This window comes from Leptosomus discolor, chromosome 4 (genome assembly GCF_034619465.1).
Source record: "Leptosomus discolor isolate bLepDis1 chromosome 4, bLepDis1.hap2, whole genome shotgun sequence".
Lineage (NCBI taxonomy): Eukaryota > Metazoa > Chordata > Aves > Leptosomiformes > Leptosomidae > Leptosomus > Leptosomus discolor.
Window position 1 is genome coordinate 10512369 of NC_141394.1, and position 24901 is coordinate 10537269.

The 24901-nt window shown below is 47.5% G+C and overlaps 1 protein-coding gene across 2 annotated transcripts; it reads right to left on the reverse strand.

Moving 5' to 3' along the window:
* Nucleotides 1-1019: 1019 nt before the first annotated feature.
* Nucleotides 1020-24379, reverse strand: SEPTIN11 (septin 11). 2 transcript variants are annotated; one of them, XM_009960779.2, is made up of 8 exons: nucleotides 17977-18172; nucleotides 15672-15858; nucleotides 13310-13471; nucleotides 11450-11546; nucleotides 9505-9673; nucleotides 4548-4680; nucleotides 3299-3486; nucleotides 1020-1053 (listed from the first exon to the last, which is right to left on the reverse strand). In XM_009960779.2, the coding sequence occupies exons 1-8, from the start codon at nucleotides 18141-18143 to the stop codon at nucleotides 1020-1022; spliced, it is 1137 nt and encodes a 378-aa protein (XP_009959081.2). In that variant the 5' UTR covers nucleotides 18144-18172. The 2 variants fall into 2 exon arrangements, with proteins under 2 accessions (XP_009959081.2, XP_086320655.1); XM_086464529.1 differs by lacking the exons at nucleotides 1020-1053; nucleotides 17977-18172 and adding an exon at nucleotides 24366-24379 and having other exon boundaries at nucleotides 3286-3486.
* Nucleotides 24380-24901: the final 522 nt, after the last annotated feature.

The following is a 24901-nucleotide window of genomic DNA, read 5'->3' on the forward strand; positions in this document are numbered from 1 at the left end:
GACTAAGCATAGCCTGTGATGGCCAGACCAGTCACATTGGACTGGAAACTATTATGTAGAAAGGAAACTGGAAACAAGTTTTTCATCTGGTTTTCAGAAGTAGCTTGAAATAAACAGAAACAGAGCCCAAACAGATGGTCCCAGCTCCTGGGGGGCTGGGGGGGTGGGTTGAGGATGAGCAAGTAACACAATGGCACGTGTTGAGGCATGCATGTGGCCATCTACCAAACAACAGGCAAGCACCAGAAGGCTATTTGCAGCTCCTATTTGTTTTTGACAAGTCCATTGCCAGGAACCATCTCCAGACTGTTCAGGTTTGAAGTACAGTCCCATCCCAAAATAACAGCAAGGGCTTGCTATGTATGCTCAGCCCCTGTTGCAGGGAAGGACGCGGGTACGTGTCTATACTACAGTCACACAAGCGTCTGAGTGTCCTGAGAACAGCACACTTCTGTCATCAGGCCAGAGCTGCAACAATTTTAGATGAAAAAAGCGTAAGCTACAGGAATCTGGGAAATGTATTACCAAAAAAAAAGTATAAAGAGACAAGTTTTTCCTATAGAAATAGTCTGGAAACCCAAGAGGACCAAGTTCCCGCTCATGGAGTTAGGCCAGCAGCAGATTCCCCCATGAGCCTTCCCGCAGGCTTCCACAGCACAGCAGGAAGTCTCCGTTGTCCAAGCTGGAGAAAACTAATCCCACCTCGAGAAAGCAGCATTCCTGTGACTGACTTTCTGGGGAGGCTACAACGATCGTGCATGGCAAGGATTTCCTCTGGCAACCACACAAGAACCACCACAGGCAATATCAGCACAAGAGAAAGGTTGAAAGCCTTACCTAAATAAACCGCAGCTTTACATTACAGTGCAAGGAAGAACTTAAAGCCATTAGAAAAACCAAGGTGTGCAGAAGGCAGAAGCATCAGCATTTCCCTTTAAAGCCTCCGTTAGTAATTCAGACACTAAAGAACGTTTGAAGCAGTTACAGCACCTGGTGCGGAGCGACACTGAAAGGACACACTAAAACACGTGCATGTTCCTCACGACGGGATTTCTGTGAATGCACCAGCAAAGCAGAAACTGTGTTTGTCATGGTGGCTAAAAACATCCGTGTATCACACCCACAACATTGTGCACGTGCCAGCCAACTTCACAGAAGCAAACTGTAGCTAACACTGACTACAAAAGTTACAAAACTCCCCAGACTATTAGATACTGCACTGGTCTCATATCTAAGAGGTGAAAAAACTGACTGCAGAGTTCTTAAAAATACTCTGTTTAACAGATAAGAAAAGGCGTCTTCAAAATTTTCTATTCTTTTTAGGAAACAGGTCACCACGTCTGAATTCTCATGTGAGACAAGACCGGTGTTTCAGCCTACCCTATTTACAGGCATCGTCGCAGAACGCTGTTCCAGCATGCTTGGACGTTAGCTCCCGACACTTGCTGTTTCTACAGTTCAGCATGGCACTGATCGGTCTGAAATGATTTCATTACCCAAGCAGAGCATGCAGCACACAAGCACTCTACATATTTCAGCGGGCACCGAAGGCCAGGTTCTCAGTTAGCATAAAGCAGCACGGCTCCATAGGAGCTACATCAATTTACATCAGCTGAGGAACTCGCCCTAGACCTACCCCGGGGAAGTCAGGGGCAGAAGCAACGAATGACGGGCACCAAACCAGCAACAGAGACGAGGGACATGCAGTGAGCGTTGGCGTAACTTCCCGAAGTATAAAAATATACTAGTATATATGCAATACAACAGAATCTCATAGGCTTATGCTGTAAGACAGCTCAGACCTGGCTTAAGCTCACAGGTTAGCAAGGGAGACAAAAGTGTCTATACCACACCCCTACTAGCATTTTGGTTCCTCCAACAGCGACAGCTTGATGTTAACTGAGCAGGTGACTCTGCCGGAGCCTATTAAGGAGTGCACCCCTTCACTGTCGGCTGTTAAGAGAAGCGTGGAACTGTCGTTTTCGTGTGTGGGTTAAAGAAGCATCTTCCAGTGAGATTTGCTGCATTATCGCCTTTACATCTTTCCTGACTGCTGTCATCAACCAGCGCTGCTATCGCAGATGACCCAGAAAGGACCTGCATGACTCTCCCCTTACTAAGTATGCAAAAAGCGAATGGAAATTACGCCAGGAGGCCTCAAAGCAGCCTCTGTTGCAGTAACCTGCCTTGCTGCGCCGTACAAACCAGCCACGTGCAGTCTACTTCACCTCCGCACGGTTTGTCTGGCTTCACTGTACCTATCACGTCTTAGTGGACTTCGTGTTCTGGTTTGTAAAGCACAGTGAAGTAGCCAGTATCATGTAATAAAGAGGGGCCTCTTGCACCAATAGCAAGCTCAACATAGCCGTCTCCCAGTACAGGCTGCAAGGAGGAGGTTCCTCAATTTGGATCAGCCTAGAGCTGAAGGTTTTCAGCGGAGCTCCGCACTGACTTAACTCTGAGCCCAAGTCAATGGCAACATTCCTCCAGTTTCAACGGAAGCAGAGTTAGGTCCAAACTGAGCACATCTGAAAATCCCACCTCCAAATACTGACCACAGGGCAGACTCTGTCCACAGATACACTTGGCGCCTACTACGTTGCTGGAATCTCAGAGTACTGGAGGGTATAGAGTTATACTCCTAGTATACGAATATAAAATAGTAGAAAACAGTGCCATTATCTTTACTAAAAGGTATGGGTTTCTTAGCTTATTATGTCAACTTGATACAACCACAAATGCCATTTATCTGCAATTACGGTACCATAGTAGCTTGTTTTCTAAAAGAAAAACAAACCCAAAACTTCTTGTCTTTCAAGCAAGCTGCCAAGTATTCACTTTTGGCACTAGCATTTCCCATGTAAAAATAACATGGTGGTTTTGGTTCTACTCTACTTCTACTTACAACTATAACCTTAAGGAACAGGAACTGGAGACTACTCTTGGGTGAAAGAAAGGATGGGTAGAGACCCCCTTAATCACTTTGGCTCAGGCAGATAAATCAGGGCTGTTCCAGGAGATGCTGGACAGATCACAGGTCAAACCTCCACCATCCAACTGCTCTCCCATACCAGTCAGACTTTGACATAAAACTTGAAGGTACTCTTCTAGAGGAAAAATTAAGATCATGTCCCTGGCCCACCCTTTAGAAAAAAATATTTTATTTGATCAGGCTGATAAAAGCCCAGTTTCCAGTCTGGTAACGGGGAAAAGCAAATACAGACATGCAGCAAGAAAGAAAAAACAACCTCCCAAACTCTAATAAACCCTACAAAAGACGTGGGTGACATCCGCTTACTTTTTCTTGTCCTTGTCTTTCTTGGTTTGTTGAGAACCTGCCTGCTGGGCCTGTGACTGTAATAGCTGAGCTGCTGCCTTCTTCTTTTGAAAGTTGTTCAGCTCTTCCTCAAGTTCCTTCTTTTTGTCTTCCACCTTTTTCTTCTCCTCTTGGTGAGTCCTCTTTAGATGGTCAAACTTTTCGTGAAGCTGCCAGGACAGAGATAATGAGAATTGGACGGGAAGAGAAGAATGTTTCACCCTGATTACCAGTACTGATGCCTGAAGGGGTTCGGTTGGCACTGAGGCCTCCTTGCACTAATAACAAGTCATTGCCCCTCCCCCCAATGCCTGACTTTCTGAGAAAATTAACACACAGGCGCCCACACATAGATGGCGGGATTTTAAGTTGCTGCAGGAATATGACAGGTCTCTGGACACTTCCAAACCCCCATGTTCCATCCCTCATTGCTTTGTACCTAGTGGACTCTCTCAGGCTTGTGCAAAGCAAGAAGATGTGGCCATGCAAGGCGACAGGCTTCCCTGGGGCTCTTCTCCATACCTCTGTAGAAGTCCACACCCTCCTGTGAGGGCCAAGAAACAGCTCCCTCCCCTAGTGGATATCTATGTTTTCTCTGTCCCAAGGTAATCAGTGCTGATCTACACACACCAAGCAAATCACAGCAGGGCAGCTCTCAAAGATCTCTGTCACATCCCTCTACAACTATGCTGAGTGGGACTTACTGCCCTCTGGGAAGTCCTCATCTACTTACTGAAAGTCTCCAGAAAGGCGCAACTGCTAAAGGGCAGCGCTGGCTGTACCATAGCTGAAGATCCATTGCAACTCAACATTGAGTAACAAACATATTCTCTCCTTTGGGTGAGACTGAAGAGGGGAGAGAGCAGAGAGCACTCCCGCAGCACAGCCAGGCTGGCACTTCTGTGGGGTATGTAGCCGCAGCCCCTGTTACTGTCACGCTGCAGCACCTCCCACTCGCTCCACAGCATACATCCTCCTCCAGCTGTCCAAAAGCAGGGAATACCCCTGCTCCACATCACAGGCACAGAAAAGTGGCAGAGGACTTGTGTGACCACAAGTCCACAGCAGGACTGAGAACTGAGTTCACATCTGCTTCCTGAGACTGTTCATCCACAGCAAGCACCTTGGTAGGCTTGATGGCGGAATCTGGATGCTCACCTTCTCAGGGCTCTCCTGGAAAAGCCCCAGCCTAAAGCCTCGCACACAGTTCTCTCAGTTACAATATACTCACATCTTTCTCTGCTTCCTTCAACTCTGCTTCCTTCTCCTTTACTCGCATGACAAACATCTGCCTCATTTCGTCCTCCTTCTTCTGGAGTTCACCCAGGAATTCGTTCCTCTTTGCTTCATAAGTCTCTTGGAGACTGTTAAAAACACAGAAAAAAACCAGTCAGAGCTCTGTTTCAAGCACAGTCATGAGTTTCCAGCCTTTGCTGATCTTTCCGCATTGCCTTGTCAGAAATCATCGTCAGAGGTCCCTGACTACAACAGAGGCATGAACACCTCCCCCGAAACCACTCCTAGCTTGCTAGGTGGCAGCAGTGGGAGACAAATTGGCAAGGAATAAATGAGCACACTCTTTTGAGGATGCTGTAAATCACTTCACAGGCAGGCCGACTGCCCTCGAAAATAAACAGCCATGACGTAAGCATCTACAGCAATCCCCGATGCCCACATGGCTTGTGATCCGTTTCAGTCACACCTCCTCACTTGTCCCACCGTCTGTCCTGTACCTCTTCATTTGAAGTGCAAGATTCGTGGAACAGACACGGGCATATCAGAGTGAGAAATCTGGCTTTATGTAGTTCATTAAGCATGACACTGACGCAGAGCAAAACTAATTTTCACTGCTCATTGCTAATGGATTCAGATCAGGGGCTTTATTTAGATAAAGCCATCTTGGGAGACCTCTCTTTCTCCTTTAGCTGCCAAGGGAGGCTAAGCCTTCGTGAACGAGCAGCAGCCTTCCTCCTCCAAATAACCACATTACTTGATTCCTTAATTCCGTTATTCCCCCTCTACTTCTTGGCATTCCTTTATTTCCCCAGCACCGAGATACCGCAGCAAAGATTTGGGACACAAAATATGTTGTCCATACACCTCTGAGATTTTCAGAGCCTCTTAGGAACTCTGGACGCCAAATTCCTCTTCATTTCATTCCTTAAATGGATTTGGATATTGCAGACATAATGATAGTGTGGGAATGATAACTATTTCCCCCAAGATTGCCTTTTTGAAAATGCATTCTTTTAAATGAAAACTCCACTGATATCACACAGATACCGTGCATCCAAGCGCCTAAGAAACATATTGACCACTGGGCTAGTAGAACATTTTAATCCCACTAAAGCCAAGCTTTGCCTCTCCTTGCATGTGGAGTGGTTTATGGTGGCTTTTTTTTTTTTTTTTTTTTTTTTTCTTTCTTTCCTTGGTTTTGTTGGGGTTTTTTTGTGGGTTTTTTTGGTCGGTGAGTTTGTGGGGAGATTTTTTTGAGGTGGGGATGTTGAGCTAGGGAGCTGAACCTGACAGATAAACCCAAGTATTGGGTTTGACACTGCTAATTGATGGGCACATCAGCTGTCTCCTAAAATACTCCACAGAGAGCATGCCCAGAGCTGTTCTTGCACAGCACTGGCCTCCCTGGAGGAATCACACGACTCCAGCTGACCACACCAACCTCCCATGCATTGAAGCAAAAATATCGATTCTAAAAATGACAAAAATCTTTTAATGGGAGAACAGGGCGAGAGGCATCTTTGGATTCTTAACTATATCAGGAACCAGACAACTCACAGCAGATAGAAATCAAGAGACTCGAATCAAAACCTCCCTCAAATTCAGTCTTGGATTTAATCCTTTGACTGTGGACACTGAAACTTAAATTCATAACCCTTCTGAAGGGTCTGGCTAGAGCCCAGGAAAACCCTGAGGGCAGATTAGCCTTCACTGACTGCTCAGTGAGGAAAAACTGAATCTGCAATTAGTGACACACTATACTAGGGAGCAGCAGAGCCTTACGGACCGAAACAGAAAACTCTGCACGCTGCTAATCATACCCTGTACTGCAAACCATTTATTGCAAAGCTCACTTCCAAAACCACAATGCCAAGTGACGGGCAAGGAGGAAAAGGATGGCAGGAGCGAGGGTGGCAGGGGCTTGCTGTTAAATTGTCCCAGGTTCAATGCTAATCCCAGCTTCAAGCTTAAAAACTTACCACTAACCTAAAGCCAGCAAGCTTAATTGTTTGCTGAAGTGACTCCAACTTCCAGAGAAGCAAAGTTCTCAGAGAAACTGGCCCGGCAACTCCAGGCTGTATATGAAAAACAAACTTACAGCCCTAAGGAATAACAGTCCAAACCAACTGGGATCCCTGCAGCTTCTCACAGAGGAAGACAACCAGGGAATTTGCTTGTTAAGTATACAAACATATGAACCTAGATTACAAGAGTAACTTGATTCCCCAACACCCACACACTGAACGATGCCCTTGCAAATAACATTCTTTTTAAACACATATTTTGAGAAAATTAACCAAAGCAGCAGAAAAACCAGTCCACTACAGACACAAGGACAGCAGAAGGGTCTCTGTGCAACAAAGAACCCCGTTTCACAGAGCAGATGCCTACAGGGACGCTGTTGCTCCCTCCTGCAGCTTGGACAAGCAGTGGCCGTTCTGCTCGCAGGGTGGGCCTCACACCAGCCTCCCTTTTCCACACCTTGCACAAGCGTCTACACAGTACCAACAGACCACTGGGGTCTTTTGACCTGCTCACCCCGACATTTACAAAGGCTCCCTGCTCCTGGCTGATGCAAACCAGCTGAAGATCAGCAGTCCCTGTGGCTCCCAGGGCCCAGACCCGGGGGAAAGGCATGCTTTTGATCCCTAGGCTCAGAAGGAAGAACAGAAAGAACCAAACCAACTGTTTTCCTCATTTCAGATATACATCAGCCTCAGCCAAACAGCTTGGGATCATGGGTTTTGTTTGTTTATTGGAGGGAAGAAGCAGCCAAAGCGAACTGTTCTGAACTAGCACGTACCAGATGGAGAAAATCTGTACATTTTCATTTCCTTTCTACTTATAGCTTGGTCAAGAGAGGCCTCGTGTACAGGAAGCAATGGAAATTCCTCAGATTCCTCAAAGGGAAGGGCTGAGCCCATCTTAAGCCATTGCTCTCCAGAAAGGAAATCCAATAAAGCTTCACACTTGGGCTTAGTAACAGAACTGAGCTCGACTGATTCCAGCAGAATTTCTGTGCTGCAAAAGAAATGCAGCTGCATAAACTCAGCAAGTCACAAAACCCTGAACTGACGCAAACTCCATGTCATAGCGCAGACCTCGCTCGGCTCACCACGCAGTGCTGTTTTCCAGAAAGAGGAACACAAGGCTCCCACTCTGCCTTCTGCTCTGGAGCCCACCCGGCTTTCCCCAGCTCAGGATCAGAGACGAACCAGTCCGTGGCTATCTGCACAAGCCAGCCGCAGGGCTGCCGTCTCGGGGATCGAAACACCGATTCCCGACAGACACATGTGTTAAGGGGGTAAACCTACATTGATGCACATTTAACTCTGCCTGCCTTCCCTTGGGGCAGAGGGGAGCGTGGGATGTGGCTAAGGCAGCGGGTGCAATTATTGGGGAAAAGTCGGGGAGGAACGGGACACAGGAAATGAAAGAAGAAAACAAACACTCCCTCCCAAATTCCCACACAGCTGCTGTCCCTGGCTAATGACTTGGGCTTCAGACCAATAAAGCTGTCAGACAGCACAAACTCTGTATTTACTAAAAAGCCAAACCTCAAGCATCGGATCGTGGTACCCTCTTCACAGCGCACCTTGGACCAGCTGTGAAAAGCTCTAGGAGGGTCCACAAGAACATTTATCCCAGGATCTCCCTTTCGGCATCCAGTTTTACCTCAACACAGGAGTCGCCCTCATGTCAGCATGGACACGGCTGTACTTTTCAAGCCCAGCAATTGTACGTAGCCCTGACTTGCAGCAGAGCAAGCTGGCTGCAAAACACTGTTGAGTCTGCAGTGGAGGAAAGGAGGCACCGATATATTACCTGACCATCTCACACCTTGCCCTCCTTCACAGGCAAAAAGCGTCAGGGGGAATTTCTGAAGTGATTAACAAATTCCCTGTTCAACAGATTCACTCAAGTCTCTGTGAAGCTCATAGTACTGCCAGCAGGAAGATGAGCATAAGCGTCACCTAAAACTAGGCAGTCCACAGGCTTTAGGAAAACAAGGGCAAAGGTGGAGGGGAAAAAAAAAAAAAAAAAAAAAAAATCAATTGCCCAACCCCAAAATGAGATTCTCCCAGCTTGAAAAAATGACAAGTCAACAACGTGAACAGTTCCCTGATGGTAATGGCTCCCAATCAGACACGCCTACAAGCCTGGATTGCATACTACCACCAACTCTCTCACTGCACCTTGCAAAAACATGCCCCCTTTCATGACACTGAGGACACAAAGAAACCAGGAAGCAGCAGTGATCCCCACGGCAGGCTCTGCATTACAGCTGCCTCTTGGCCACATAGAGCGACGGATGGTTTCAAGCAGGGATAGCAAAATCAGCCTGAAGAGTCCAGTGAGGAACACCACACTGAGTGACAGGAGGAGCATTTAGAAATCAATCCTTTCAACACTTTTCAGCACTGGCTGACAGATTACAGGCAGGAGATCGACTGAAAGGCACACAGTTGTGAGTGGGGGCCAGCAGCTTGTATCTGACAGGGCAGAGCAGGGGATGCTCAGAGAAGGGTGCAAGGAAAAACCCATACAACTTAAGCAACAAGGTACAAATAGATCCGCGGGCATGTACTTCTTCCTCCTAAACTTTCCAGGTTGATCCAAAATGACTCATATTCTTCCCTCAAAACACATCAAGCACTCTGATGACATTTCGCAGGCTCTAGAAAGCCTGTACAGCCCTGCTGTTGGGTTGCAGACGTTTTCAAAATGTTAAGGTAAGAATTGGCTTTCTCAGCCACTCAAGCTTTTCCTGGGCTTCTGCTGTACAAATCCTAGGCCCTGAGGGCAAGATTGCATTGCATAAGGCTTGCCTTCCCAGCCACACTTTAGATCTCAGCTGCTCTGAGTGACCATGGCTATTCCCTCCCTGGTTCTTGCAAGCACTGGCAACCCCAAACCCTCCAACCTCTCTGGTTGTACAAGGCCTTTCCTACCTGAAAGGCTTGCTGTCCGGATCTGTGTCCTTGAACCCCATCTCTTCAAGTTTGCAGCGCCTGTACAGCTCGTAGTGCCGGGTGTGCGTCTGCTCTCTCAAGTCCTCCATGTTCACTCGGATCAGCATCTCCCGCAGCTTCACAAAGTCACAGTGATTTTCATTTTCAACTGCAAAAAAAGACAGACCGTCCACAGAGAGAACGTTAAACCCAGGAGCCAAGTCCCCCCCATTCCCTGGACCCGGGCCCCAGTTTAGCAAGCCTGAGAGTTCTGCAGGCACACAGGCAGAACGCCAAGTCAGCCTGCACCAAAACCCCTTGCTGAACGTGGGGTGAAGCCATCCCACGCCAACACACAGCCACCAGTTCAAGGCCTTTCACTGGATTTGCAAGATCTCTGTGTTACCCATCTGTCACGGAGCTCCTGTCTCTCCATGCATTTCTGCACCAGCAAGGAGATGATCCATTTGCACACAGGATTTCACTCCCCACTCAAATCCACTCTAAAGCCAAAGGCCAAACTAATAAGGGCCCAGGCAGGCAACAAAGTCTGTTTGTAGCAGTGCTGAAAGGAAAGGTTATAAGAAGACCCTACCAGAGACGCTGTACCCTTTCCATGCCAGCTAACCTTACGAAGGAACCCTAAACCCTTGCTCCTTCCTGGCTCTGAAGGGAGGCAGCACGCAGAGTGTAACATGGCTTCCCGTAACAACTTCTGTTCAGAGCAGGGTCTGGTGTGCCAGAGGGCTGCACGCTTCAGCGCGGGCAAACAGCTTGAGCACGCCTAAAGACGAGGGGTGGAAGTTCTCTCTTTAGGATGTGATGGCAAGCAGCAGGCATCTCTGCTGCTAATGGACAACTCCGCAGCGCGCCTCCGGGGACACAGGGAAGCACTCCGGCTGCTCCCCTTCAGACCAGAGCAGCTGCCTCTCAAAGGGGCAGTTCAGGGCCAGATCTTCAAAGACTCTCTGGTAACCAACTAAACCTCTTTGACTATCTCGTCCTAGTTTCCTGCAAACAGCAAGAACCCAGCAGGATACGCATCGAGTCCAAGACTTAACAAACACATCAACTTCTTTCCTAATTGTGAGTTATTCCCAGTATTATCCTCTGGTGAAACTGAAGACAGTAAGTCTGAAGCTGCTTCAGGGTCAGCTTGTATTACTGAGAAAAAGTGGGTGAGTTTTGCAGACCTGCCCTGCAAATATTCCCCTACAGCTTGCTGGGGCATTCCCCAACTGGATGCACAGCTGACGCCACAGGCAGACCACCACCAGCTCAACCTTGTACTTCTCAGCACTGGCTGGGAAAGCAAGGACCAGCCCCATCTTTGGCAGCTTCAGTACAGCCTGGGTTGCAAACACAGCCCTAGCCAAGCTCTGCTCTCCAACAGAAAGGAGCTTTTGGTTGGCTTTATGCGCTGTTGCATACTTAAGCTGCACGTCCACTGTTTAGGATACCAGGACGAGACATACCAAGCAGTTAGTGTTGAATTAGTTCTGCTCTCACTTCGAGTTAAGAAGGCAGAGCACCTGCTGACCTCCCTGGAAAATCCCCCAGCTACATGTCTGCAGTCGGGCTTGTGCGCAAGGTCCAAAGCGAACCACTCAGCTGCCCAAGCCTTCCCTGTCGCTCATGCTTTTTATCCTTGCAGAAAACCATAAAGAACAGAAAATGGCAAGTCTTTGGTTTTTTGAGCTAGTTACTTAACGTCTCCTAGTAACGTGACCTCCCAAAGCCAATGGCTAGGTTGACAACACCATCCTGCTGCCCAACCCCCTCCATGTCTAGATGTAGGTTGCCAAGCTCTGATTTTAGGAGGTCTTAGAGCTGTGATCTTGCTTTCTCAAGACAGATTTCGATAAGGACCATCCAGAGATCAATGCGTTTTTTCATCAGAATGAGACAGGATGACAAGGTCTTAACTCTGCTTTCGGTAACATACCCTGCACCACACCCCAGGGGTACTGCCTGGCTTTTGCCATCTTATTGCCGATCTTCACTTCTTCGGTGCTGCCAACTACGGCAAAAGGAAGGTGGACCTACAAAAGGAAAGGAACAAGGAGGTTAGGGATTTCCTTTGTTGCCTTGCCAGGGATTGTTTCTGAAGAAAGCTGTTTACTGTGGCAGCTGTGCTGGATTTAAGTTGCTTAAATGCCTTTGCAATTCATCTGGTGTTTTAGAAAGAGCAACAGGACAATCTGGCCGAGAAACCCGCTCACACTTAATGTCCAAAATTCTGAAGCCCTAAAAATACAAAAGATGTATGTATTTTTCATGTAATTGTAAAGCACGACTGTCTTAAGCACAGAAGTCTTACAAACTAGAATGGAATCTGAACACTGAGGAAAAATAACTGTTAAACAATAATAAAAAACCCCCAATATCCTCCTGAGGAAGGTAGGCTAAAAATTCAGGGGGTTTCTGCTGCTAGAAATAACTGCTAATACTTCCTCTTAAAAAGGGCAAAGTTGTGAGCAAGGGGAAGAGCAGAGTCGACCCAGCCCTGGGCTGACAGGTCTGAGTCACCGAGCTCTGCGATATCCCAGTCTCCCCACGGCTGGGGTGGCGACAATCTGGGATCTGCTCCCAGAAGGGTGGCTGCTACCAGGAGGGAGCTCGCCGCTGCCGCCAGCCCGCCCCCGCGGTGCTCTCCCAGCCTTAACAGCATCCAGAAGGGCTGGGTGCAAGCTCTGGGAGCGGGTGCCGTGTCGGCCAAGCTGTGGTCACAGGCTGGGTGGGAGGGGAAGAAGCCAAGCAGCAGAGATGTGATGAACTGGCAAAGCAGTTCCCTAGCAGCTGGGCTGCATCAGAGGAAGGCAAAACGCAAGCTGCACCCTGGCAGAGCCATGTCCCTTCTCTGTGCAAGCTTCTCCCTGCTGAAGGCACAACATAGACAAGGAAAAGAGGCAATAGAGAAGTTTAGACAGGGTCTGGTACCCATCTGGAGTTGGCCATTGCCCATCTACAAGAAGTTGCACAGAGAAAATCACAAAAGCCTCCAAGTTGCAAGGAAATGGCTGAATCTTCGTGCCTCTGAAATGCAGATAACTCAACCTCATCCTTGCTCTTGCTTTTGAGTGCACTTGCTTTGGGGTTGGCATGTCCTCTTGGGTGTTACGTGCCCTGCTAAAGCCACCCAAGGGCCCTGTCAGCACCGCTGTGACGCACGTCACTGCCAGAAACCCTGAGCTTAGGTTCTTCCCCTTGCGCTCAAAGTCAGGCCCATGGGAAACAGTTGTTTCCCCTCTGTAAACCTCACTAAAACGTCTGGTCTACCCCAGCCCTGTTTGCCCTCAAATCCCACCCTATCACTAGAGGAAGGGGAAAGAGGTGAAAGCCAGAGACCTGGCCGCTGACGGCCACTGGCCCTGACGAGAGCTGGAACATCACTGACGACGCCCCCACTCTCACCGGAAAGTGAAACAAAGACAGACCTCAATCACCCCCCACTAAGCAACAAGCAGTCATTTGGGACAGGAAACCCAAACCCTAGCCCTTTGCCCTGACCACGTCGGGGCCCTACCTCCCATCCTCTTCCTTTCCCGAGATGGGAATACTGCAAGAGGGGAAGGATATGAAAAAATGCTCAAAGGAGAATCGTTCATCAGACAATGAAGCATATCAGGCCAGGAGGCCACATGTGACAGGTATCTCCTATTCCAAAAGCCTTTGGGCCAGCCCAATATCTGTGCTTAGACTGCAGTCTTAAAGCCAAAAGAAACACGGTATAATGTGTCCTACCATCAAGGACGCACACAAACCAAGGCAAGCAACACCCCACCCCACCCCCAAAAAAACATACACTCATCGTGGCATTTATCTCAGCCACCGTCTCTTCGTCTGTCGGGAACTGGTAGATCTGGACACCGTTGCTGACCAGTTCGCTCATGATTTTACTCTTGAACTTGTGCAACTCATTTTTTGCGATGGTGTCAGCCTTGGCAATGATGGGGATGATGTTCACCTGCAAGACAAAGACAGCGCCTCCGCATACAGGACTGCACATGTTGCATCACTGGGAGAAGATGGAGAGCAGCATGCATCCTGCAGCAACAGCCCTGTGAGTGCCACCAGCCACCGCCTCCCCAGCAGAAGACTTTCCCTGGGGCTGGGAAAGGCAGCAGCAATGATGGCCTTAAAAAGAAGTCAAATGCAATTTGGCAACGTGCTATTTCCTGTCCTGTCCTATTCCCCTCCTCATCCGAATTGGCTGGACAGGAAATGCTGTCACAGATTATCACGAGCTGTTCCAAAAAAAAGGAAATTACCATGTCTAGGCACTTCTCCCCCATGCTGCAGCAGGCTGGATGACTGCAAGAGACAGACAATAGCCTCTCGTGAGCGTTTGCTTGGGTGTTGCTGTCGGGGACACCCAGGTGGGCAGCAGTGCTGCTGTTACCCCACTGAAGGTGGAAGCAGATGGTCCATATCCAACCATGCTACAGCCAGGGTGGGGGCTGGCAGGAACACAGGCATCCTTCCTCCACCTGCATGCCCTCACATGCTCCCAAACACTGCTGTACTGCAGGACTAGGGCTGATTTCTGCCTGCACAGCTCTAAGACAACCATCCAAAGGAATGGCACAATGGGGTTAAACACAGAAATGAAAGATAAGTCGCTGGCTTTTTTCCCTACACAGGCTGTTTGCACTACCGGCAGCAGGACGGCAAACAGCAACACCATCTAGGAGCTGAGGAGAGACAGCATGGTACCCTCAGCGTAGCTGAAGGGGTCAATGCACAGTGACCACTGCACAAGCATCTGCTTTGTTGGGAGAGGGCAAGAATGCATTAGGAGGACGGATCCTGCTTTCTTTCCCTTTCTACTCCCTCCAGACGGACAATTTCTGCTTTTGATCTTGCAGGACTTGTTTTTTCTTGCAACAGCAGATAGAAATTGTAGCGAGGAAGATGTCGATATTGACCTATATGAAGGGATTTTAACTACAGTACTTGAAAATCCTCTTATATTACATCACTTAATTCTGTTCAGAGGACGGCCTGGGGTTATTAAATTCCCCTTTGCCAAAAGCTAGAAGATGAATGCCAATTAGCTCACTTTGGGTAAATCTCCATAACCCTATTTTAAGCTGAATAGAGCAGGCATCCTTCTCCATCACTGCATAAAACCCAATCAATAGGTCACTCAAATTAAAGAACCATTGTCATCATTTTTCTTCTGCACAATCGGGATCCAACAAGCCAAAGGTACAAGGCAGACTGATTGAAAATGCTTCATCATGATGTAAAGAAGCACAGAGAAAGCTCAGTTTAAATATTCAGGTTTTACATTTGTACCCTGCTTATCTTCCCTAGAAGGAGAGAGTTGAAATCTCCTTACAAGTATCTAGTAAAACACCATGGTTTAAACCAAGCTCAGTTCCCATTCGTGCTAGTGAGGAGGATAACTGAAAAAGTACATACTGACTAATGTACTCACTCAGATTCTTCTTGTTTATCAGATAGTGGTTAGAATAACACTACATTTGCTATAGAAGTTCAAATCACTGTTTGTGTCTAGCTGGATGCAGTCAGAGCATGCAGACACAGCATTTTCATTTGTTTTTCACTGATTAGCAAGATGACCTAAGAGGTTTAGATGTACTTCTCGGGTTTTGTACCAAAACCTAATTAATAATCTGTTGGACAAAGTGAAATAGAGATGGCAATCATGTCTTTGAGTGCTAGAACTAGTAGAGCTCAACTTCAACCTCTCATTTTTATTTATGGATTTAAAGAGGAGAACACACTTTTCTCTCTCAACAGATCTTTCAGTTGCAAACAAACCTGCCACTGAACTTGGCCGAGTTAACACACAGCAGCAAAAAGACCAGTGGTCTCCTAATGCATCCTCATAAATACAGTTTCTTGCTCTCAGACTGCTAACTTTACAGCACAGCTGGGGAGCAAGCAGCCAAGTTTCCTAATCCAAGATGGGACTGGAAGAGGGTAGGAGCCCATACTCTTCATAAATCTCTGCAGCATCTGAATTGGTGAATAACAACCCATTTTAGCAGCTAGCCCAAGGTGAAGTTTTCACATGCACCTCTGCAACTCTCCACTGCTAAACCCAGTATTTTTCTGAGCAGTTTAACTAAGCCTGTGCAAGATCATAAAAGCACTAGTAGGGCCATGCGAGGGTCCTAGCATGAGCAGCCAAGTACCTTACTGTCAAGCTTCTTCATGGTGACCAAGTCTAGGGACTTCAGTGAGTGTCCAGTCGGTGCAATGAAATATAGGCAGGCGTGAATTCTGGTGTCGTGGTAATTGAACAAGGATCGTTTGATCTTCAGCTCTTCTTGCAAGTAGGCTTCAAACTGCGCATCAATATATTCTACTATAGGCTTGTAGCTGAGGAGAAAGAACATGGCACAGAGAAAACCAGGGCATTCACTGCTGGGACAACACAGGTCACCGACTGACACTCTGGAAGCTGTATAGGTGTTCTGGATGTTACGGGACAAGTGCTGCTCCTAGGACCCTCCCAGCCCAACCTACACTCCCTCCTTAGCAAGCCTGTGTTTCCACTCAGTGCACAGGGAGAGTATTATGGACATATTAGCAAGATAAAGCGGCAGAGACCCTGGACTTTAGGTGCACGGAAACCACACAAGGCTGCTATCCTGAAAAAAAAAAAAAAAAGAAAAAAGTATTTTGCAGTCTCTCCAATTAAAGTCTGAGCTGCTGCTCTGCCAAGGTCATTGAGAATCATCTGATACAAGAAGATTTAAAGATGAAACCGCCACCTGCACCCCAGCTCATCCAAAAGCTTGTTTGCGATCTTAAAAGAGGGAAGGGAGATTCACAAGGGAATAAAAGGAACTTTTCAGGCATTGAAGCCTGGGAGCAAAGCTCAGGAGACAACTGCACTGTTTGTATACTTGGAGGGGACCATTTTCTCCGAGAAAAAAAAAAGCTGGTGCAGGGTAACATGTCCTGATCTCACTAACTGATTGTGCTTTTGGAAAGGAAACTTTGCAGTTTGCTCCTCCCTCCACCAAGGGCTGCCTCGGGACATCCAGCCCAAGGAAGCTCTCGAAAGAGGGCACCAAGACAACACTGCCACTGCCTTCAGCACTGGATTCACAACAGTGTTAATGTCCTCCCTTAAAAGCAGCTGTGACGTGGAAACAGACCTTCAGGTCTTCCAGAAACACCCTTCTGACAGGCAGCCAGCAAGGCTCTGCTCTGGCCTCTCTGCTCCAGATGCCAGTGCAGCTGTTTGAGCAGTTGCTCAAAACCCTCGGTGAAGCAGAGCAGACTCTTGCTTGATTTACCGAGCGAGAGCTACAGCAAAAGACAGACAGAGCTGCATAAGGGCTGCCGACACCAGAGACCCCTACCGAGCTCTGCTTCATTTGCCAGCACAGAGGGTATCATCAATATCACTAGGTGGGTTCGTAACATGACTGCTCCTCTGGTTTCTTTGCTCTTGGAATTTCTGTCTCTGATCATGAGACCCCAGAAACCTCAGACAGAGCAATGTTGCAAAGAAAGCAGTAAGGCCTTACATTGGGAGATCCTATTAGAGAAAGTACCATAAAAAAGTAGAGCAAAAAAGGACTGGGAGAACTCAAACCAGGAGCACAGAGAAAATCCAATCCCACCCACTGCAGCCTGTGTCAGGACACAGCAGGAGGACAAACGCTGCCCCTAAGCCCTGCTGCCCATGACTGCCCCTCTCTCCAACTGCCCGAGAGGGAAGCTGGAGGGGCTTCGCCACCAATACCACTGGCTCTTCTTGTCTGCCAAACGAAGCAAATGCAAAGTGACCCGGCAGTAACAAGCTGCAGAGCATCCCCGCTCCGAGCACCTGCTCCTCCTCTGAGCAGCTTTTGTTCTCGCCCGAGAGCATATGGCAGCGTCTGACGTGCAGAGCTCTCCCTCCAGCCAGCACGTGCCCCTCACTGTTTCAGCTCTCTAGCGTCAGTTAGAAGCAGGAGCTGCAAAGCAGGGGCAGCAGTTGCATTTTGGCATCAGGTCAAGCAGCAAGGAAGCGTTACAGAAATAAAGCAGCACAAAATCTTTTTTGAAAAGCCTACAGAGTTTACCTCATGGACCAGGAAGCAGAACCTGCTCAGTTCTCCATGCTAATGGGGATCCTGGGGGAAACTTCGATGTTCAGCTTGCTTTTTCCAAAAGCTACCTAGTGCCCTAATAGCTTTTGGTCAGCACACACGCTGCCAGCCAGCATGCCCCTCGCTCGGCAAGGTGCAGAGAAGAGATGCACAGAGACAAGGAAGGCAGAAACACAGTTTCAGTTCTGTTGCATAGTTGATCTCGCTGTTCTTCACTTCAGTTTCTCATCACTTCTACCTGTCTCATGGGGTGAGTGATGCTAGGGGCCACACCTGGATCTGGAAACGCCCCCAGGAACAGGAGGGACCTACTCCCCATGAGGAATCGGGCCCTTCTGATCTCAGAGCACATCAACACAAGGATTGCTTCTCTTGAGAGAAATAAATTTACCTGTCATCTTTGTTAATTTGATCGCCAAATCCAACTGTGTCAACAATAGTCAGCTTCAGACGGACATTACTCTCCTGGAGCTCGTAACTCCTGGCTTTCAATCTCACACCAGGCTCGTTGTGCGTCGCGGGTTCACTTTCAAACTTGGTATTGAACAGAGTGTCCATCAACGTTGACTTGCCGATGCCAGTTTCACCTGAGCAGACAAAGGCAACGTTAGTATGGTCTGATTGCTTTTCCTCATCTCGTTCTCAGGCACATTTGCCAGGCTAAGGAGTTATTCCACTCGGGTAGCAGCGGAATTAGGCTACGTTCACATGGCTAAGTAAAATAATCCCTGCAGCAACAGATGTCTTTTGAAACAGTCCCCACCTTTACCAGTCTCCCAGGACTGAACCAAGGACTTTGTGGACACTGGGATGTGACAGCAGGTCTGGCTTCTGCTGCTGGGCTCCAACTCATCTCCTCCCTGGGTCACACTGCCTGGGTCTCTGCAGCACACCTTGCAGACACTGGTGATCAAAGCACCACACGCTGGGGATGCGAGTCTGAAATGAGCCCTTGCTATGCAGAAGCTGCTACCCTGACAGACACCGAGACAAACTGAACACCTTCAGAGCTCAAAGTCATCACCTGGAGGTGAAGAGCGAGGCTGCTGCGCTGGGAATGGCAAGAGAAATTTGTGGGCTGGGTTTTCACAGGTGTACCACAGTCACAGACAAGGACACCAAAAGGGGCATCACCAGAGATACCCCTGACCTCAGGGATTTCTCATTATTTTGGGGAAGTAAAGGGGCTTATTTCAGACAGAGAGGTACACAGGTTTTTCCAGTAATACTACTGTTAACATTTCCAATAGGAAACAGAGGAATTGCTGAGGATTATGAGACTCCCTGAAGAGAAGGTACTAAACGGCAAGGCAGGGAGGGGGAGACACGATGACAAATAAGAAAAAATAAAAATAAAAATAAACCCACGACAGTTTTCAGAATAGTTAATTAGATATTTGCCAAGTGATCCCCCCTCCATGGAGAAGGGAAAGGACTCCTTCCATGATGAACCAGCAAATGCCTGCTGATGCTGAGCCCTGTTACTGGACTTGCTACACTGGCAGTGCAAGAGAGACAAATAATCCTTCCCTTCCCATAAAAGCCTTTGCTTCCAGCAGTCTTCAGCTGTTGCCCGTGGTTTTCACATCACTGGTGATGCAGGCTCCCTCCTGGTTGATAGCACCAAGAGCCGCAACCTCCTGACCCTGCGAACGACACCTGTATTCAAGACAGCAAGAAGCTGTTCTTACTCAAGAAATATTTAATTCTCTTTTTAACAGTGCAGGCTAAGTCCTAGTTCTGATATCACTTTCTTTACAGAAGCAAGTTGTAAATTCTCTCAACTCTGAGTTTGATTCATGTGGAGGTATCTGTTTCTCTACATGTTTTTATGCTGTTTTTTCAGCTCAGCTTCCATTCCTTTTTCAAAAGGATCACAAAAAAGTCCATAATGCAACCTGGACAATGAAAATTGAAGACAGAGAAATACAGAAAAAGTTTCAAAAAAGTCTAAAATAGCACACTGCTTAAATATCAACCTTTAAAATTATTAGATGTTCACTAATCTCCAGCACAATTAGTAACATGGATGAAAGCATTAGCCTAAATCCCATTTTTAAGTCAAGAGTGTTTGCTTTGCAATTCCACTCTCAAACTCCTAGTGCTGCCCATGCTGCGAGCAGGGGGTGGGCTGAGGTAACATCCTGAAGTTGTTCCAGCTGAAGAAGTTCGGGACAGACCTCCTGGACTGGAGGTTGGGCTTGTGAGGGTGTCCTAGCCCAACCTCTTAAATCCCCCAAAATCTTAAGCAAATAATAGAAAAGCAATGCAAAATGTCAGCTAGGAGAGGAGGGCCTGCATCTGGGATGGCCCTCAAGCATCTCTGAGCTGCATGCAGCTGTCCTACCATGAAAATATCTCTCTGAAAATATGCAAAACCCCCACTTAGAAGATCTCAGAAAACCATACAGTATTTGTGTCCACAGAAACAAACACCACTACTCAGCAACTGCCTGTTGCTCTGCGATACTCAACCGTTCATTTTGCTGGCTTTCATTTTGACCATTTTCATGCCAGGCTCAGGAAGGTAAGTAATTACTTACAGCCCAGTAAAACAATCGAGCAGAGATATGCTTGTCACAGCATTCCTGCCCTGGGAAGTGCAGGACATAATGCAAGCTTTTAAAAAAGAATGAACAAATGAAAGACAGGGAAGACAAAGTATACACAACATTAGAGCTCAAAATCTAGGCCCACATAAAGCACAACCCACATAAAAAGATCAGTCCTAAACCGATGGCACAGACTTCATCTCTGAAGCTACGTATTTTAGCGAGCTCCTGGTGTGAACGCAGCGCTGCTGCACGCTGTGCTAGATGGGCTTTGCAGCATTTTATCCATGCACGCCACAATTAGAAGTCTGAAATTACAATGCAAAGTTAATTGTGTCCTTTCTCAAAAGCACAATTTCAAAAGTGTTTGGTGTTGGTTTTTGTAGGGTTTTTTTGTTTGTTTGTTTGTTTGTTTTTCCCCCAAAGGTGAGATTTCCATTCCTTGGACAACTGCAGCAATTTGTGTGAAATTTTCATTTGGGGCAAAGAATGGTTGATCAGCACATCTTACAAGAGAAAAGAGCTGGACCAAATTGCTCTGTTAATGGAGACGTATCAAGTCATGCTAAGAGAGGAATATTTACCGCAAGAGAAAAAGGCAATTAATTTATGCCATTTTGATCAAAGAGCTGCCTGCTAATCGGGCTGTTCCCTGCTGCATTTTAAGTGGTTTCATGCCGCTTGGAGAGTCACGTGAGGGTTTGTAGCTTGAGTGTGCACAAGTACAACTACTCTCTTATCTTGTTCTTCGACAGGCAAAGCTACAGAGAGGAGTCTAGTTTGCCAGATTTCTTTTCAGACAGCTTGTCGTGCACTGCAGACAGAAATTCTCAACTTGCTGTAGAAAAATCACAGTCAGAGGGTTGTGATTTCCCAGCTAATTAATGTAACTAATTAGAAGGGACAACACTCCCTCCTTGCAAGCTTAAATGAAAAAAGAATGGAAAGATGATGTTTGCAGACTGCTCTGCCAAACTAAGAGCAAAACCCACCATTTTTGTCAATTTACAGAACCACGTTCTGGGGCCGTCATGAACAAGAGGTCAAGGCTGTTTTGGCACACAGCTCCCTAGGGCCGAGCAATGAATTTCCAATAGCATAGTATCCACAGAGTACCAAGAGAGGACATATCTCTCTATAGCCAAGAGAAGACGTTGCCTCCCCATATTTCACCCTCTGAACATTTTGGGGAAAGTAACACGGTAACTCAGGTTATAAAACCAACTTGCAGCACCCAGATTAAATACAGCAGAGAACAGGTGACAGGCTTTGTTCTCAAGTACATCATTTGGAGACTAAAAATGGCATTGTTTCCCACTGGAGAAACTAAGAATATAACGAGACAGACAGGCAAAGCCTGGAAGGGAAGAAATGCAATTTATTGAGAAACGGCCTCCACACCCAACCCAGTGAAAGGCAGATTTAAGTTAACGTTCTTTTAAAAACACATTCAGTTCCCAAGTTAGCTCAGCTTCCTTATGGGCAGCCCTTGGGGTAAGCAGAACCACAAGATGATCAAAAGGGTAGATTTTAACAGCTAGAAATTTCCATGTTTTGACGCGGGGGACAGGGAAGAGAAAAGGAAAAGAGGGATAGTAGATTTTACCCTGGAGCAGCTCTGGAAAGAAACTTGTCACTTCCCTACCACTATGGTCCCCACTGGCTCAGATGCTACCCTTTGCAGGAGGGAGAAGGTGCTAATTTGTGGCTACGCATGCACTCCTTGGCATCAGCTGACTGCCCAGCGGCGCAGGATGACTTACCCACGCAGAGGATGTTGAAGCAGAAGCCCTGCGACGTTGACTTGTTGACCAGCTGATCAGGGAGGCTGTCGAAGCCCACGTGGCCAGAGAGGGACAGGTTCCTAAGGTCATCGCTCTGTAAAACCAAGGCAGCAGGCATTTAACAGGGTTGCAACACCCAGGGAAGAAGGCTGTGCCTAGTCCGATCAGAACTGCGTAACGACACAGGAGTTTTTGGGACACAAGATCTTTCTGTCTCAGATTTGCCTCCCAAACGTGCTCTCCTTTTACTTCTATCCAGCCCTCCACTGTGGGGCTTAGGAGCTAAAACGTCCCCAACCTCAAGGCATGCAAACACCACCAGACTGTCCACGCCTGCGACTAATAAACCATGATTCTGTACCAATCTGCAACACCCAAACATTGTTTCTGAGGCCTCAGCATCACACACCCCTAGGGTTACCCAAAGATTTAGGCGGACACCTGGAAGAGCCACAGTGAAACACAGTCGTGGCTGCAAGCAAACCAATTCCTGTTTAATCGGTGAAGCAGCTCAGTCTGCCTCCCCCATGTCCACTGTACAGCTCTCTGCAGAAACCAGCCAACCTCCCCCAGCAGCGTGAGAGCTTCCCTAAACCACCCAGTGAGGCCAGCTCTCCCAAACAGCATGTGAAAGAGTGACAGAGGCAATGATGTGGTCCTGCTTGCAACTCCAAAATCTATTCCTGACAGAAAGCCCTGTAGGCAAGCAGAGCGCCAAGCTTGTGTTCTCCTTGGCTCAGTTTGCCAAAGGGAAGGAGCAGTGCTCCCAGCAGTACAAGGGAGACACCAACACTCACGCACTTTTGCTGCAACCCTTCCGTATGACCACAGCAGGACATAGCTTAGCTGGCAGCACCCTCTCTAAAGCCAGCTAAGTCTCTTTCCAGCTTTTACAGGCCTTGACCGGAATGGAAAAAAGCATGCATGCTGCTCTGCAGATGCCTTGGTTCACAAATAACCTCATCCGACGCGAGGTGAGAAAGCAGGGCACCGTTCCCGGTGTTCTCTGCACGACCGACAAAGCCCACTGTGCTGCCCTCCCATGCCTTCAGCAGGAAAAAAAAAAAGCCAGGCCAGGCACCCCTGGGGTGCAAGTCACCCCTCGTGACCCACTCGCCTCCTCCAGGCTGCTGGGCTCTCAAGCTGATAATATCAAACACCCCAAGGCCATTTTGTGGAGGGTAATGGGGCAGCACAGACCTCGCAGAAGGGAGGTTTGAAACAACTCCAAGATTGTATTTAGGACTTTCCCACAACAGCTGTACAGTAATTCAGAGGGAGGCTTGGCAAAAGAAGCCAGCCCAGTTGTCTCTTCCCCAGCAAATCGCAGTTATGTTGACACCCTGAGCACAGGTAAAACGAATAACATAAACAAAAAACCACCAACAACTCGGTAGACCTACAGCAGCTCTGCTGTTGTTTCACACAATGTTTTTCTCTAAAAGCTTGCTGTGCCTAACTGAAGATTCTAACCTTTCTCCAAACCTAAACATTTCCAGCAGAGTCACTCCACTGAGGCCATACTCTTGAGCTACATTATAGACATGGGCAGCCTCAGCCTTGTATAAAGACACTAGAAGCACCAGCTGCTTTTCCACAAAAACAGTGTGCTTTGGACCAGACACAGAAAAAAAACCCCACTCTTTAGCTGTTAAAATAAGAATCAAAAGCGGAGGACGACTTCCCACTCTCTGCACAATTGCTGAGCTTCTCCACCTCCCTCCTTAAAACATACAGACCAGCCATCTATTGCAGGAAGAAATCAGCTACATCTGAGCCGAGAGTTGATGAAAATAGCGCTCAGACTTAAAGAAAAAAAATACAGAAATCCTCTGAGAAACGCAACATCTCAAAGTAAAAATGTCTAAGTCTGTGACATGACCATATGGCACAAAGGGCTCCTTTTTGCCGTGCTGGCACATGCAGCTTGGCACCCGTAGGTGATACCTAAGCCTTCTCTTAACACCTGAGCTAGGCTTGTCTGAAGGCTAAAACGGCAGTGCACCAGACTGTTCCCCTCCATATACTGGACAGCTATTCAGCAGCAGCATACCACAGAAGCTTAAGGTGATTAAGAGATGCCACCTCCTTCACTCAGGCTGGTTAACAAAAAAACAAAACAAAACAAAACCAAACCCCACAACACAAAAGGGACCATGACCTTATTTACCCACAAGAATTATTTCCCTGGAAAAGCCCCAGGCAATGGAAGGAGACCCTGGGACTTATGCAGGATGTGAATGGGTTAAATTAAATATTTGGAACAGAAGTATTTTTAAAACACCAGTGGGCTTATGTTTATGATTAAGTGAAGAGAGCTTGCAGCAGATCCCAGAAAGCAATAGGTGCCCATGACTCACAGGCTTCACAGAAAGTGGTGGGTGTTGAACATCTCTCAGCACAGAACCGATATCTCTTTCCCTGATTTATTTTGGGAAAGCAACTACTGCCTCATCATCGGTTACTCAGCAGGAACAGGAGTTAGACTCATCTCTTGCATCTGTGTCAGTTAATTTTTGCTGCATACCTTCTCCGGTTTAGCTCCCTCTTGTTTCTTTTTCCTGCAAGTGGCAAACACCAACAGTGGAAAAAACAAAAACTATCTCTACACCTTTCAATGCCAAGTATTTTTCACAAGCTATGCTGCATAACGGGAGGCAGAAATGTAGTCTGATATCTGCCCGAAACACCAAAACACTCACGAAAAGGCTCAGAGGCCCAAGGCATGGCCAGAGATGAAATGCAAACGCCAGTCCCCACCTCCTTCCGTACTCCCCAGTCTGCAGCACATCTCATTGAGCGGATACAGAAAATACGTGCGTTTCTGCAGAAGCATCACAGATAGGCATTGCAGACAAGGCAGAAGAGCCAAAGGGACTAGAGTCTCTAAACATCTCCGTCAACACACAAATGAAAGTACCGTACAACATCACAGCCAGCTCCAAGTGCAAGCAGATGGGCTTGGAGAGACGGCACTTTT